General features: G+C 42.7%; 1 protein-coding gene across 7 annotated transcripts; it reads right to left on the bottom strand.

Moving 5' to 3' along the window:
* Positions 1 to 214: 214 nt before the first annotated feature.
* Positions 215 to 15,047, bottom strand: LOC119141543 (INTS3 and NABP interacting protein). Of its 7 annotated transcripts, XM_037373975.1 has the most exons (7): positions 14,919 to 15,047; positions 14,246 to 14,360; positions 13,668 to 13,752; positions 5,274 to 5,376; positions 2,629 to 2,719; positions 781 to 902; positions 215 to 694 (listed from the first exon to the last, which is right to left on the bottom strand). In XM_037373975.1, exons 3-6 carry the CDS (start codon positions 13,690 to 13,692, stop codon positions 807 to 809), a joined length of 315 nt encoding a protein of 104 aa, XP_037229872.1. In that variant the 5' UTR covers positions 13,693 to 13,752; positions 14,246 to 14,360; positions 14,919 to 15,047; the 3' UTR covers positions 215 to 694; positions 781 to 806. The 7 variants fall into 7 exon arrangements, with proteins under 7 accessions (XP_037229872.1, XP_037229866.1, XP_037229865.1 ...); XM_037373969.1 differs by having other exon boundaries at positions 215 to 902; positions 14,233 to 14,360; XM_037373968.1 differs by having other exon boundaries at positions 215 to 902.
* Between the last annotated feature and the right edge of the window lie 1,251 nt (positions 15,048 to 16,298).

Below are 16,298 nucleotides of genomic sequence, written 5' to 3'. Positions count from 1 at the left end.
ATGTTACCAAAATCTCGGAATGAAGAACTTATCGACACCAATGTGATGCAGATAAGCAGACACTTCTTTATTGATGGCCAGCTGCGTGACAGTCCTCTCACGATCAATGCACACCAAGCTTCAAAACCATACACCATATACAGAACTTATTCATACATATTCATTAAGTATTCATGCATAAACATAATATTTCCTGAAAATCACCAACATACTCTCTTTTTCCCCACTTCATTTTTTTATTTCATGAAACAGAGCAAGAGCAGGCACACTATATCTAACGACTTTAGATGAGATGATACTACACCAGCAGACAGGACACTAGCAGTGTTCCTGCATACAGAGGAAAAATGAAACAAAAAACCAAAACCACACCCAAACAACTGACTGTTGCATTCGATAAATTCATGTCTGTTTTGATGGACAAAAGTAACTTTTGTATTTCATTAAACTCAAATGCAGTACCTGTACACAATAAAAAAACACAAATGCTGACAGAGTGTGCATCTCTTGATGACTCTGGTTTGGACATTCATTTAAAGGAAGCACAGAAATAGGGAAGAGCAAGCAACTATGCACTTCACGCAGCAAGGAAGTCTTACATCTGACTTTGACAGAGGAACCAAAGCATAAGATAAAAATTGCTGTTCAACAACATTGCTTTTTCAACATTAGAGTTCATGCTCCTGAAAGGCAACTGCAAAAATCCAGAAAAAAAACAGGTTTTAAGGTAAGTAAAGACATTAAAAGGTCAGGCAGGTTTCTGCTATGGATAAATCAAACCTTGTAGTTCTGAGAAAGAACATTCCTCATTCTGCCTCAAGTCGAGGTAAGACAGGAAGAATAAGATTTCCAAATGCAGAGTCTTGAGTTATGAAGTATCCTGACGAATGTGCATGTGCGTGCTGGAAAGAGAAAAACATTTGTTAAAACATAACTCCCTGCAGCACTGATATAATTCAAGTCTTTACAGGTTCTGTGGATTAATTATTTATTTCTCCCAGCCTGCTCCTCAACTGATTGTCAAATTCAAAACCAGTATTTTTAGATCAGCCACATCTGAAGAGGACCCATCAAAGGAATTAACTTGGCCATTCCCTGCTGCTCATTTTTCAGCAAATCCCATGGAGATGAGGAGAGTGGTAAATGAACCCCTGATCACTCTCCTCTGCCTACACCCCACGTTTCTACTCCCCTCTATAACCAAATTACAGGTCTTGATTTGTGACAGCTGCTGCGTATCACTGCCAGAAGTGTGCATCAGTAGTGTCACACAACGTGAGGCTACGTGTACAAATGACACATGACCAGACACACTCCTGTACAACATGGGACACCAGCATTCTGCTCATGTGATATGTATATGCTTGTTCACCTGAGGAGGGCAGCTGCTGCTTACAGCTCTGGATAACCTTTGTAAAATCCTATGTAATCCTTCCCAATTCAGAGACTGGATTCCACTAAGCTGGATGGCCTGTATATTCCTTCCTTCCACCACTAAGGAAAAAGCCTAGTGGATATCAAATTTAACCTAAGCCAGCAGTGTGCCCTTGCAGTGATAAAGGCTACCAGTACAGCGAGATGCAACAGCACAGCAAACAGGCCAAAAGCTGTATTTGGGATACTGTGGTCAGTTTCAGATACAAGCTGGAGGGAGTTCAGCAGTGACCCAACGAGACAGCTGCGGCTGGGCTGGAGCTCTCAGCATCCAAGGGGATGGTGAGAAGACTTCTTGTACAAAGAGAAAGCCGACAGGAGATCTTATGCTGTTTTCAGATATCCAGTGATAATATATAAAGAAGCCTGCTAGACTCAGAGCCAAGGAAACTTCCAAACTTGATTTGATCACACTCTGACCAATGTGATATAGCACTGCTGTGAGTTATACTTTGAGCAGGGCACTGAGCCAGAAACCTCCAGAGGATCCTTCCAGCGTACAACATTCTGTGATCAACACAGGACACAACCCAGAGCTCACTTCCACTCCCATTCACTTCAGGCAAAACAATCCAGGCCTTTACTGGGTAATGGAAACAGAACAAGGCATAAGATATGCGGACAGGGCTGCTAGTTTGCATCTCAACATTGTTCCCATTCCTGTGCCCTCTGCCAAGTCACACTGTCTATAGAGTGCCAGAAAGACATATGGCCATTGTACCGGCTGTCCTGCTCAACTTCCAATTTCAGCATCAAACTCGGCCTCACCTGACATGAGCAAAATAGCAGCAAATGTAAGCCCGTAAATATACATATAAGTTTTCCAAATCTTTCACCCTGTCACTTGTAACTGCACGGTACTTACTTGGGTCTACTCAGATTCAACCAAGGAAAGCGGTGTGGCTAGTTCTCCCTACTGTTCATGAGACATTGAGAAGTGTGATGAAACTGACTCTTGACTGAGATGTACGGAACAGCCCTGATGATGGTGTAGGCTAGATTCTTACAAGCGTATTGAGGGATAATGAGTTGATGTATTTAAGCTTTCATTAACAGAAGAAGAAACTTTATTTGTTACAAATACAGAAATGTATGAAACCTAATCTCTAAATGTGGCTTTTCATTCTGTCTGGGTGCAGGACTGGTCTCTGGACTGAAAGCCCAGCTAAACTCTACCTGACAGCATCGTCTAACCTGTAGTGCAGCCTTCTGCTGTGCTGCAATGTGCTGTTGCTCAGCATGATCACGGAAATCCTTGTTCAGCGGTGATCTTGCAAGTGCAATGCTGCAAAAAAGAACAAGATAGTATGATACATACCACAGAATAAAAGGTCTCCTTGCCATTCTAGCCATAGATTCCATAATTTGCAGAGCCCATAATTTATTTGATTCATGGCTTGACAATTGTTAACTATTGTTTGGAATTACTATTTGTTAACGTGAGAGAGAAGAGGAAAATGGAGTGACCATAGCTGTATCATTTGACCTAGCACAAACAACTGATGCCAAACTAAACCCAGAAGACTCACACCCCCAGAGCCTGATGTGGATTCGCTCATGGGTGGTGTCCCACTGAAGCCAGTGCAGCCCGCTGGGGTGCAATGTTAACACAATGTCACCAATTTTTTTAAAAACTGCTTTGTGTTTTCACCATTACTCAGTCAACTCAGTGACTGTTCTAAACAACTGTGATATACTGAAGATATCTCTTAGTGCTTCCACTGAAGACCAGTTTTTTGGTGGGTGGGCAGCAGATCACTGTTTATGGTAAAGGAGCTCCGATGTAACTGTAACAATGGTCCTCAGATGATTAAGCTTACAGTACCTAAACCTGATTTTTGTTACCTATCTCAATGCAGCATATATTAGGTTTCAAATTAAAATTCCTAAATAGGTTTTCTTGGCTTTTGTATCTTAAGACTTGTCCACCTTGCTAACCAAAAAAAGAAATAAAAAGCAGACCTTTTTTTTTTCCCCAACTCTATACATGTAGCATGATTAGCCATCCTCCAGACAGCAATCAGTGAGGACTGCCATTATGGCTGTCTAACAAGGCAATTTACAACTACCTTTGAAATTGGCTCTGCAGACTGGTGCTGAAAGCCCAGCCCTCCTTGCTCAGAGATAAAAGTATGAAGGACAACAATGGATTCAAGCAAACTCATCAACTGTCCTTTCCCAGCAGCTTCAATGTCAACAACCGGTAAATCAGTAAATCAGTTTTTCAAAAGCAACCATGCTCATGAAAAGACCTTTAGCCAAATCTATGCCTAAATGCATAATGAAAGCTAAGTAAAAAATCCTCTGAACAGATGTTATGACAAATATTAAGATAAGCTTCACTGCTGGAGAAACATATTACTCTGTTTTAAAACATAGTATCCAGTTTGAAGATATTTATTTTGCATTTAATTCTGTACTCTGTAACTTTTCAATATGATTTCTTTAGAGAAGGCCTCATCATAAGCTGACACTTTTCAAGAGAGGTCTTCTGGTTTTGGATAGAGGATCCCCATATGCCAATGCCAGAAATCAATTAATCATTCATCCTTACACTGGCCATGCCACTATTGTGCTTTAGGTACATCAAGCTCTTTTCTGTCAAGTTTGTAGAATTTCTATGGTCTCATTTCTGGTAATTCTGTGGTCCAAAACCTTTGGCACAGCATCCCTGCCAGAGAACTGTCAGCTTCTCAAAAATCCTACATCAGCCCACCATGCCAAAGCAGAGAATCTGACTGCTGCTTTGTAGCCCTCCTCCAACCCCACCTTCAAAATTAGTAAATTCTAATACTGCTCACTAGCATATAGCATTATTTTTCCTTAAAAAGGAAATCAAACAAGCACTCCCTGAAACTCTGCCACACACTTGCAATGAAGTACGGATACACTGTTGCTAGGAGTCAGGGGTTGTACATAACCCCCTGATATTTCTGTTCTTCTCTAACCAATAACTTTGCTTGAATAATAACTGTATACAGACTCACTCAGAGATCTAACTCAGGTAATTTCAAATATTCTACATGCTTTTTGACAGTATGAAGGAATTAACTGACCTAGAATCTCTTTGAAAAAACACACAGGCAGCACTCACACTGTATTCAGAGTATTTGACTCTTTTAGAGACACTGCATGTAAAACACTGTGTCTAGAACACAGCACTGCACTCACTTCATGCTAACCCAAAAGTTCAACTATCTCAATTTCTCCATGTAAACCAGCATGTAATTTTCTAGTTACTGATTTACAACAAAAATCTAACCTTTTTGTCTTAAATGGGAGAAATCCCAGTAGCAACTTTTACATTCAGATTAGATTATTACATCTTAGAGTGTAGAATCATCTTACAACACAGCACCTTTTACAGAAAGATAGAGTTGTTTTGCAGTAACATCGGTGGCTTTATCTTGCACACAGGGAGTTTCAAAGATAACTCGCCCACTCGCTGCCGTAACTGTTCTCAAAACACATTAGGTTCTACCCTGAACCTAACGGTCTACTACTCCCACTCCTTCGGGCATTTCAGCTTTACAATTAAATGCTTTCTCAGTGCCTGCTCCCTGATCCTTCTTTAAGATAGACTTTAGTGCAGTTGTGTAAGCATATCTGGTTCTCCCCTTCTCAAATGGAAATCACATAAGCCAAAATTCAGGGTCTGTGAACAATTTTGGATACTAATATGTTGCTGAAGTGCAAGGTCTCTCTGACTGGTTATTGAGGATGGTCAGAAAACACTCCTTGTAAGTGTTTACATGAGTTTACAGCTCACTTGTTTTTGGTTTGTTTTTTTCCTTTGATGTAATCAGTGATGTCTGAACAGGTCTAAGAACATAAAATACCTGGCTCCAGGGTGATTTGTGGAAGACTGGTTTTGCATAAGTAACTTTCTCTTCTCCTTGTCTAGTTCTGCCAGGATTGCAACCCTATTTTTATTCTGGAAACCTGGTAGGAATGACAGAAAAATATTAAGAGGTTTACTTGGTTTCTATGGCCCAGTTCTTAATCTTGTGGAATTAAAAGCCTCTGTACAATATGACATTATGATGAATACACTAATCTTTAAAGCTTTGCACCCATCTGAAACTCTATTAATAAATAGGTTTCATTTTTCCTTTTCTCATTTTACAACATGAAATAGCTTCCTTACACTATCATACATAGTAATCATTTTAAAATGCACATTTCTATCTCAAGCTAGATCCTACCCCTTCCCAAGCCAGCTCCAGAGCTACAAACAAGGTACATGATCAAATACTTGCCTTTCAAAAAAAAAAGTAAACTTACAGGTTCTAGACTTAAAATTCAGTCACTGAATGTACAACTCAAAATTAATGGAGTAATATACTCATGGTGCCTAATTTCTCATGCCAGTGAAAAACTGTACCATAAGTTTTACATATGTAACAGCCAAGAATGAGATGACAACTAAGCTTGTACATGTGCTTATACAAGAATCACCACCTTTTATTCAATCTATGCAGAAAGGTTTTCGTTTTAATATACTGATGTCCTTACATACACCCCATCATAGTTTAACCCCAGCTGGTAGCTAAGCACCACACAGCCACTCGCTCACTCGCCACCCCACACTGGGATGGGGAGGCGAATCAGAAAAAGGTGGATGGGAAGGAGAATCGGATAAAGGTAAAACCTGTAGGTTGAGATAAGAACAAATTAATAATTGAAATAAAGAAAAATACTAGATTATAACATTAAGAATAATATTAATAACAATAATTGTAATGAAGAGGGGAGAGAGAGTGGAATTCAACCCAAGAGGAAACCCCCTCTAAACAGGCAACGCACAATACACTTGCTCACCATCTGTGACCAATGGCCAGCCAGTCCCCCAGCTGCAATGAACGACTCCAGGCCAACTGCCCCCAGCTCATACACTGAGCGTGATGTTCTATGGTATGGAATACCCCTTTGGCTAGTTGAGGTCACCTGTCCTGGCTGTGCTCCCCCCCAGTTTCTTGTGCTCACTGGCAACACATACAAAAACTGAAAGCAACAACTCAAACTATCTGTGTGTTACCAACACTCTCATACTAAACCCAAAACACAGCACTGTACCAGATACTAAAGAAATTAATTTAAGAAGATTAGCTCGATCCCAGTCAAAACCAGGACAACAGACCATCCTTACTCTGAGTATGACCACAATGCTGGAATACAGAAGCAAAATTAAACTGTCTGGGCACAATGAGAACGTGACCTTTATTTGCTTTGCACATCATTCTCCCAAAAGGACCTTGTATACTAAAAAAAGGGGTCAGGAAGTAAAATGACTGAGGGAGTGTAGAAAATGCCTAAAATAGCTGCCATTTGTGTCTTTTCAAAGTTGCCTTTTAAATGGAGAATGTGGCAAAACTGCTGCACTTACACAGGACTCTTACATGGAAAAGGATCACATTGCAGCCATGTCCTGGTTTCAGCTGGGATAGAATTAATTTTCTTCTTAGTAGCTGCTGCAGTGCTGGGTTTTGCATTTGGTGTAAGAACAAGGCTAATAACACACTAATGGTTTGGTTGTTGCTGGGTAATGGTTACACTAAGTCAAGGACTTTCCAGTTTCTCAGGTGTCAGTGAGAGGGCTGGAGGGGCACAAGAATTTGGGAGGGGACACAGCTAGGACAGCTGACCTGAACGAGACAAATGCATACCTATATATATACACACACAAAACAGGCAGATAAACACCTATATATACATACTGCGGGACATCATGCTTGGTATATAAACTGGGGCAGGGGGATGGGTTGGCCGGGGCTGAAGATCATTGCTCGGAGACTGGCTGGGCATCAGTCAATGGGTAGTGAGCACTTGCACTGTGCGTCACTTGTTTTCTTTTCTCCCTTCCCTTTGGATTTCATCCCTCTCTCCTTCTTCCTCCTTTTCATTATGACTATTATTATTATGATTACTATTACTGTTCTTTTTGGTTTACTATCTTTCAATTATTAAGTAGTTCTTACATCAACCCTTGAGTTTTACTTTCCTTTCAATTCGCCCTCCCTTCTCTCTGTGTGAGGGGGCAGCAAATGAGTGGCTGCATGGCACTAGTTACCAGCTAGGTAACACAACAGTCCACCAAACAAACCAGATACACAAGTCCCTAATGTTGCTCCATATGCCTGTATAGCACAATTAAGAACAACACCTGCAGAACTGACTCTTACAGGCCTCTATGCCACTAAGGACATTCACGTCAAGAATATACACATTTTTTTTACCTCTCATTTGCTGCTATTCTATAAATATCAAGCCACTACACTGTCATAAAAAAAAAAAAAAAAAGACATAAGAGTCAAGTTATCTTCTTTATCTCCTCCATACAAAAAGTCAAAGTAATTCTCATTGGAAACTTCTGCATGTTGTGGCCCTGTCCCGAGTACTGTTTTACTAACATCACTAAAAAAAGGTAACCCACAAGCTGTCAGGAAGCCCAGACAATGCAACTCTTAAGCACAGTATCAGCATGCCAAGGTAAAATGATTTCAAATTTATTTTCAGTAGCTGCACTTAAAAGTTCATTCCCTTTAAGAGATCTTCTGTTGCTACTCAGTTACATAATCCAGTATTTCCTTCATGAGTGTGGCTCTAAGGAGACAATTATCAGGCAGAAACTTTCAACTCTAAATAATAATTTGCATCCATATCGCCTTACTATCAAACCCCCACATTTTTCTTTTTCTGTGCCTAACATACACAGCCCTGAGCCTCAGTGTCTCAGAGTTCTTGAAAGAGAGTCATTTGATTACATTTTACTGTGGTTTTATGCAAGATCATCCATACCCATCTTTACATTTGTTAACAGATTTTTTTAATTAAATTTAATTAACTGCTGTTTTCCCATCTGTTAATCTGTCCTTCCCACATGGCATTAGTTCCACCTAAACTCTGTTTGGTAAGTGTATTGATTCACATCTTTGATGTTTCTCTGCTCTTCATGTATCATACACTTTTTTTTTTTTGAACACCCTGCACTTGCAGTGAGATTGAAAGATGAAAACACAGCTGAATGTGTGCTCTAAGAGATAAAAAGGCTGAGAGTTCTTGCTAACAAGCTAAGATTCAATATTTCTGAGTGGCAGCTAGCCCAGACTTTACTTTCTCAGAAATTCTGGGGACGATACTCTGACAGGATGACTGAAGTACCTCTAAGAAGGTCTGAACCAGTGATCCATGTCTGTACGCTCATTCTACAGAGTTTTCAGCCAAAAAGCATAATACTTGGCACATTACTCAGCAGCCTTCTGCTAGTGCTTGTTTACCCGAAACTACACAAATCTAAATGCATGCTTGGAATTTAGACAATATGGTGATTGAGGCAAGAAAAAGAAGACCACTTTCTAATTTAAGTTGCTGTCAGCTAAAAAATACAGACTAAATATGCTTACATTTACCATGAAGCAGATGGCATGATTCAGAAAGGCTTGAGACATGTAAGAATAAAATTTTAAATGCTGTTTTTAAACTGCGATAAGAAACTGCAAGATTATCACTCTCTTCTGTTTTAGTATGTCTTGTTATAGTACCTTACGACAGAAACTCTAAAAGGGACTCAGAAGACACCCAAGTATTTTTTCTTCATTTTCTTATCCCTCCACTAAGACAGGGTTTTTTTTAAAAACAAAACAAACCCCTTATGTGCTGGTTTTGCCTGGGATAGTTAGTTTTCTTCAAAGAAGCTAGTATGGTGCTATGTTTTGGATTAGCGATGAAAACTGTTGATAATAGAGGGGTGGTTTTGTTACTGCTGGGCAGTGCTTACACTGAGCCAGCAGGCTGGGAGTGCACAAGAAGCTGGGAGGGGTCACAGTGGACACCACCAGGACCCCAACGGACCAAAGGGATATTCCATACCATATGACATTATGCTAAGTATATAAGATGGGGGAAGGAGGAGGAAGTTGGGAGTGATGGCATTTGTCTTCCCAAGCAACTGTTATGTGTGATGGAGCTATGCCTTCCCGGAGATGGCTGAACAACTGCCTGCCAATGGGAAGTGGTGAATTAATTCCTTGGTTTGCTTTGCTTGCATGTGCAACTTTTGCTTTACCTACTAAACTGCCTTTATTTCAACCCATGCATTTTCTCACTTTTACCCTTCTGATTCTCTTCCCCATCCCACAAGGGAGGGAGGGAGGGAGGGAGGCGGGGGGGGTGTGCAGTAAGTGACTGTGTGTGGCTTGGTTGCTGGTTGGAGTTAAACCACAACACATAGTATGCTGCTCTAGAATTCAGACAGCACCCATCAGCAACCTGCTGTACTGAAAATGTAATTTAATGTTAACTAGAAAAAAGCCTACCTGAGAAAATGAAGGACATTCAGCATATACATGTTAGTGCTCCTTAGCTGAGCAATGTGAAGCTCCTACAGGTATTTTAAACTTTTTTAAAATGCAAAGTAAAGCCTATTAATTTAGAAGGTAACAATGGAGAGGGTGGGACATGAGAAATCCATTCTAGAGAGAAGTCTGGCATCCTTACAAAATAGTTCATCATATGTGGCAATACATCAGCAAGACTTGCATTTAGATACTTCCCTACCCAGGATGCCACAGTGTTTATTCATAAAGACCAACCTGAAACAGCTACAGAAGCTTTCTACTTCCATTATAAAGAAAGTAATTTTTCATCTATAGATTTGATATCTGTTCTGGTTTCTAGTACTAAAAATGCCAATTAAAAAAGGCATCTTTAATACAGACGGGATTCTCATTATGTGAAAGGAAGTATAGATTCTCAAACACAGCAACTTAATAAAGCTTTAGAGTTTAGACTTCCCTTAACTGTGCTGAGTTGCACTACTATTATGAGTTTGAACAGTTCGTGAATACTGCAGTTCATTAATATTCTTCTCTGCTTTGCAGACACAAGAGTCCTGACCCAAAATGACCCATTCAAGGCAGCTAAACAGATTAATGGCAGTGTCAGATGTCAAACTGAGCACCTGGCTCCTCAGATTATTCTCTAACGTAGCAGATTCAGGACATTTAAATTTTAAAACTTGTTCTTTCTGACACCTCTGTTACTGACATCAAACATTGTATTATGTGGTCTGTGCAGAAGATAAAAGTTTACTTAACACCAATGTTTTGCATGTGAAAGGCAGAAAAATAGAGAAAGCTGTAGCCTTGCTGAGTGATACTGGTAGCTTTAAGAGCTCACAGCAAGCTTCGCTCTTTAGCCTAATCCTACCACACTACCTCACCTACCAGTGAGGTTGCTAACATCACTGACAGAAATTCTGCTAGCTAACCCTGCATGGCAAGAAACAGTACTACATTTATCTACTTCAAAGTTCTTGCTTTTCATCTTGTATCTTTTCCCTGATCTGCTGGTTGCTTCAAATTCACAGTGTAAGTTTTTTTCTAAAATGGATTATTTATCATTTGTCCATAGATGTGTAAACAGCACAAGAGCCCTAGTCTACAACTTTATGTTCAAGATACACTTCTACCTGGAAAAATGGTTTCAAAGCTAGATGTCTGTTCTAAGCTCTGTATGTTAAAAAGCACTGTCACTGCACACTGATCTGCCTGCTCAATTCAGAAAGCATTTCAACAGCCATTTCTTTACTGATGTGCATGCTTTCATAAAGGGTAGCCTTAATGAGCAACCTCTTAAAAAGCAGAATCCAAAGACCTTACTAAATGCACAATGCTTGGGAAAAAGGATGGAGTAACTGTATTTTGATTTTCTCTTCTACTTATGACTACTGGCATCGCAAAACGTCATCTAAAAATCTGCTGCACATCAATATTTTCAGTAACAATTTACATTCAGATATGCTTTCATATACATTGTGTGACAATGAAACAAAAGGTGTATTAATAAATCAGTAAATTAACTTGATTACTAAAAGATGTACCAACATCTCGTCTATCCCTCCAGAAAACAGCTACATGCATAGCTGAATGTATGTTACTGACTGCTTTACAGCCACAAAGCTCTCCAGGGAAGAGATATGCTACAGTCCTCAAGTACTGTGCTTGCACACACATCACACTCAGATGCAGCGCATCCAAGTTTGTACATAATCATGTAATTCAGTGCACAATCTTCATTTTTAACACAGACTAGGTGAACATAAAGCTAAATCTAGCTGCTCAGATTGTGTTACGTGAACGCACTTGCATACCTTTAGGCCAAAAGGATAAAAAACCACCCAGACAGAAAGAGACATTGTAGAATCGCTGCAGTCTGAAGCTTAGAATTCTGTACATATTTCAAGAGCTTGGTTCTTCCAACATAGCAGAACTCTTCTTTTCTGAGAAGTTCAGCCCTGTCTGAAGCAGGACCTGTACTTCTTCCACCTTTCGGGGACCGTTCCTTCCTGAGCTGTCACATTTCTCTCGTCTCAGAGGGCTTCCTCCACGAGACCCGACATGGAATCTTTTAATTTACTAAGACACAAGGTATGCTCTGGCCTTGCTGCGAACAAGCAAACACTTTACAAGAGCACCCTTATTACTGCATGTTATGTAAGTACTGTGAAGTACTGCTGCAGAAACAGTGTATTACCAAGCACCTGAAAGTAATTCCTGTAACTTAGAAGCTGGTTTCCAACACCACTACCAAAATGTACCACTCTGGTATATAAACAAATCTTGTGGATACACACAGCACACCAAAAGCTTTTCCACTTCTTTTAAATGCTGTAATCAGTCTCACGCAATCAGTTCTATGTGGTACTAATGGCCTGAAGTAAGACTTTGTATTTGCTTTTGTTGCACTCACATGCAGCTCCTCATATTTGAAATTCTAATCAAAAGACTGCTTTCCTAAGAGGCCAATAAAATAAAGGAAGTCCAGTGCACAAGATCTTAACCTTTGTAGTCAAGAGTCTGCAATCAACAGTCAACTAACTCCTAGGAAAACAGCCGGTACTAGTCAAAGCGAAAGAAACAACTCTGTACAAAAAATTGCAAGCTGTGTAGAAGACTAATGCTTAATTTACCTTTACCATTTTGAGTAAGTGCTACCACTCATAACCCTTCCAGTGAGTGTTTCAGGAAATCCCTGTTCCTGTTGTCCAAAAAGGGGGAAATGAGAGAATTAATTGCTTGCACGGTACCAATATATGTGACACGCAGCAAGCTGAAAATACAGTATTTTTCTAAATCTCTTTCACTACCAGGCTGCATCTGGCAAAGAGAAAGATAGAGAGGTTTTCAGCTGTTGCTCAAATTTACCTGTTCCTTTCTAATTTTCCTAGGTGCATTATTCATAAGCTTATTTGGCTGGTTAAACTTGAAAAGTGTTTCTTGCCTGCTTAGCGCAAATAATTTTCATATGATAAACAGTTCCTTTAGGGAACCACACAAGTGATCTGTTACCCCTTACAAAGTATCAGCATTTCAGAATTAATTACATCCAGCTTTGTCGACTGCTTTCCTGGATAAGGACACTCACACAAAAATGTGCATGAAGTCTCTGGGTGCTGGGAAACTTCTGAATTCATTTCTCATAATCAGTAAGTGAAAAGCCATACCTGAGAAACTTTTTTCTCCTCAGCTTTTCCGTGGAAGAGGCAAGCCTGAGTTCCACTAAAACTTCCAGAAAGCACCACTAGAGGGCGATTTAAGACCCTCCTTCAATCTACCGCGTGGCCGACCACTTCCCCGGCCTGCGCCGGCCTCGCCCAGACCCTCAGCTCCCTGCAACACACATGCCTCCGCTAGACAGGTAAATCTTCGTGTCTTGAAGGATTTTACGGATGCAAATCAGGTGCACCATCAGGCAAAGAAATATTTCATCGGAGCTAGCGTTATGACTTTATTGGGCTTTTCCTCCTAGACCTAGCCACCTGCTGTCTCTGACAGCTATTACTGACTAGGTCTTACTGTTCCCATCACAACATGGAATATATTAACACTTCTGGCTGTTCCCTGATGCCGAGTGCAAGAACTGCAAGTAATGTTCAATGCTAAGTGTTGTTAAGTGTCTGAGATATGCTTCAGGAAATAACCACAGAACCACTGGCATGATAGGTACGTTATAACCTGAGGATAAAGGGAATGCACAGTCCCCAGCCATCAATGGTCTTTTTCAACCATTTAATGTGTGTGTCTTTTCCCAAGCACACGTTCTGCTACTTTCAGCCCAACCTTCCTGCCGCTCTTCCCTTTTCTGCTCTTTCATTAAGTAAACTTACGGTTTTGGTGACTTCACTGACATTTGGCACTTAACTTTTTCCCTTGAATACTCAGATTAAAACTTACCTTGTCCCGAAGGATTTGCTGCCATCCTTGAATCTTCAGCCCGTTTTATTCAGCTGCAGTTCAAATCTTTTAATCCCACAAATATCTGTAGAACAGGCACAATGTAAGATAAACCTATTCCTTTAAAAGAAAAGCTTGGATTTCATTCTGTTAGGGATTTTTTAAGTATGGCAAGCATTACAAAGCATAAGCCAAATACAGCATACATATTGCTTAAACCATGTAATACTACTTATATTGTTCTGATTGAAATTTTTAGCTTGAAATATCAAGAGTTGCAATCAATTCTTTTTCAGATTCTAGTGCTTTAAGAATAACCTCTCCAGTAATTCCGGAGTCGCACATAATTTTTCCTAACAGAACTTCTTCCTGACAAAGTATGCTGGCCCACACTTAAGCAGCATGTTAAAGCATTATACTCTTCAAACGCTAAAGCGTCGAAAGACCTCGGTGTAGGCTCTAACTCAAGAGAACCGATTGAGGAAAGGCAGTTTAAAACTCTGATACGAGGCCGGCCAAAAGCTGCCATCCTCACAGCTGTGGCAAAACAAAAAGCGATGCCCACTGTTCAACCATACGTCAACTCAGACCACCATCAACTGCTGTTTCCATTAAGGTGCCAGGCTATGTGAAGTGCGGCGGCAAAGGGCTCCAGCTCAGCCGGGCGGAGGGGAGGGATGGCAGCGCTGAATCCTGCAGGAAACGCGGATCTCAGTCAGAATCCAACAAGAGAGCAGGGAACAGTTACGCCCCGGAACTGCGAGACCCTGCGCACCAAACCCAGCGCAACCAAGTAACTCAAAGGCGGTGCGAACTGACGGGCCACGGCGCGGCCTGGCCTGGCCCGCACCCCGGGGGGGGGGGGGGGGGGGCGGCCAGCGCTGCTGCCCCCGCTGCGCCTCGCCGAGGTCCGCGGGGCCTCATCTGCCGGCGGGCTCACTGCCCGCCCCCGCCCAGCCGCTGAGAGTCCGGCACGGCGCGGAGCCCAGCGGCGGGGCGGCTGTAGGGCCGGGGCTGCTCCCGGGCCGGGAGGCGGGGAAAGGACGGGACGCGGAGCCCAGGCTGCCCCCGCCCGCCGGAGGGCTCTGCCTCCCGCCTCACCGCCCCGTGCCCGTGGGCAGTCCCGCTGCCCCCTCCCCGCACAAGGGACGGACTCTCCCGCCGTCGCGCCCTCCTCGGGCCGGCAGGGGTGCGCTGCCCGTCCGCTGCCGCCGCCCTGCCCGGGCACCTGCCCTCCCGCTGCCCACCTACCCGAGGGCTCCGGGATCGGGCGGGCGCTGCTCCGCTCACCCCCGCCCGCCTCTAGCCGCAGCCCGGCCGCCTCACGGCCATGCCGCCCCACCCGTGCCCAACTTGGCTCTCGCAGCCAATGAGCTCGCGGCACGTGCCCATGACGCACGCACTGCGCAACGACATATCCGCGCCGTCCAGCTTCCGCCCGGGTGACGGCGAGGCGCGCCACCTTCAGTAGCTTGGCGGACAGGGCGGGCCGGACAGCCCCCGTCAAGCGGCGCGAGGCGGGGCGGGGCCCGGCTGAGGGGGCGGGGCCCGGCTGAGGGGGCGGGGCCCGGCTGAGGGGGCGGGGCCCGGCTGAGGGGGCGGGGCCCGGCTGAGGGGGCGGGGCCCGGCTGAGGGGGCGGGGGCGGGGGCCGGGCCCCAGTGACCGTTCGCTTCGGGTTTTAAACGGTGGCTCTGCTTAGTGGTGGCTTGGTGCCTGCAAGGGAGGGGTTCGGGAGCAAGTGAGAGGGTCATGCGTGGATCACGCTAAGGGGCCTTGGGGCATCAGCACAGTTAAACGGCAAAAAGAAAAGTGGAAAGGTTGTGCCACTTCTTCATCGCCGCCGCGCAGTCTGAGTTTGAACACAGCAGGAATGACTCTTCAGCATGAATTCCAGAAGGGGTTGTGCATCCATGTTACTAATGCATGTTTTAGTTTTGAAATGGCAAGTGATGGCTTTTCAAATGAGAGTATCTTTTCTTACATGATCAAGTCTGTCCTGCAGGGTAAGCCTTAAATAGCACAATTCGTGATTTTTTATTTATTTTTTTTAGTGTGCTCGTGGTCAAAACACTTAACTTTGACACAACCAAGCTGAGTAGTGATGTGAACTGTGGCCCCTAACAGCTGTACCTCTGATCATAGGTGGGTAAAACCAGTTCTTGAGAACTGCAATGAATAAATAACACAGCAGGCCGCGAACAGATGGGGCCAATCTGGCCAGCCAAGAAACCAGTCACACTGCCTGCTTAATTTTTATACCCAGGGGTGGTTTTAAGGCAGTAAACAATTGTCATGCAATAAAGGCCCTTTTTCTGAACCAAATTTGAAAAGAAGTACAGAGAACCAGTTACTTTTTTCAACGTAATTTGTAGTTCAAGGTGTCTGTAGTTAGAAACGCTTTTACTGCAGGATATTGAACTTCTTAGTACTGAGATTTTGGTGATGTATGTAACAGGTGTTTCTGAACAAATGACACTTCATTATGGCAAGGGTGGTCTTGGAGCAAACATCCTGTACACTGCAGGGCATTTAATTTCATCTGCTTCCTCTTCCATCAACTCTTAAAAGTTCATAACCTCATTGCTCTCCAGGGTTAAAGGAGAAAAACAACTTATTAAAAAACGTTGGGT

The sequence above is a fragment of the Falco rusticolus genome, chromosome Z (genome assembly GCF_015220075.1).
Source record: "Falco rusticolus isolate bFalRus1 chromosome Z, bFalRus1.pri, whole genome shotgun sequence".
NCBI classification, from domain to species: domain Eukaryota; kingdom Metazoa; phylum Chordata; class Aves; order Falconiformes; family Falconidae; genus Falco; species Falco rusticolus.
Note: the sequence above shows the minus strand (reverse complement) of the source record. Positions and strands in the feature narration are given on the sequence as shown.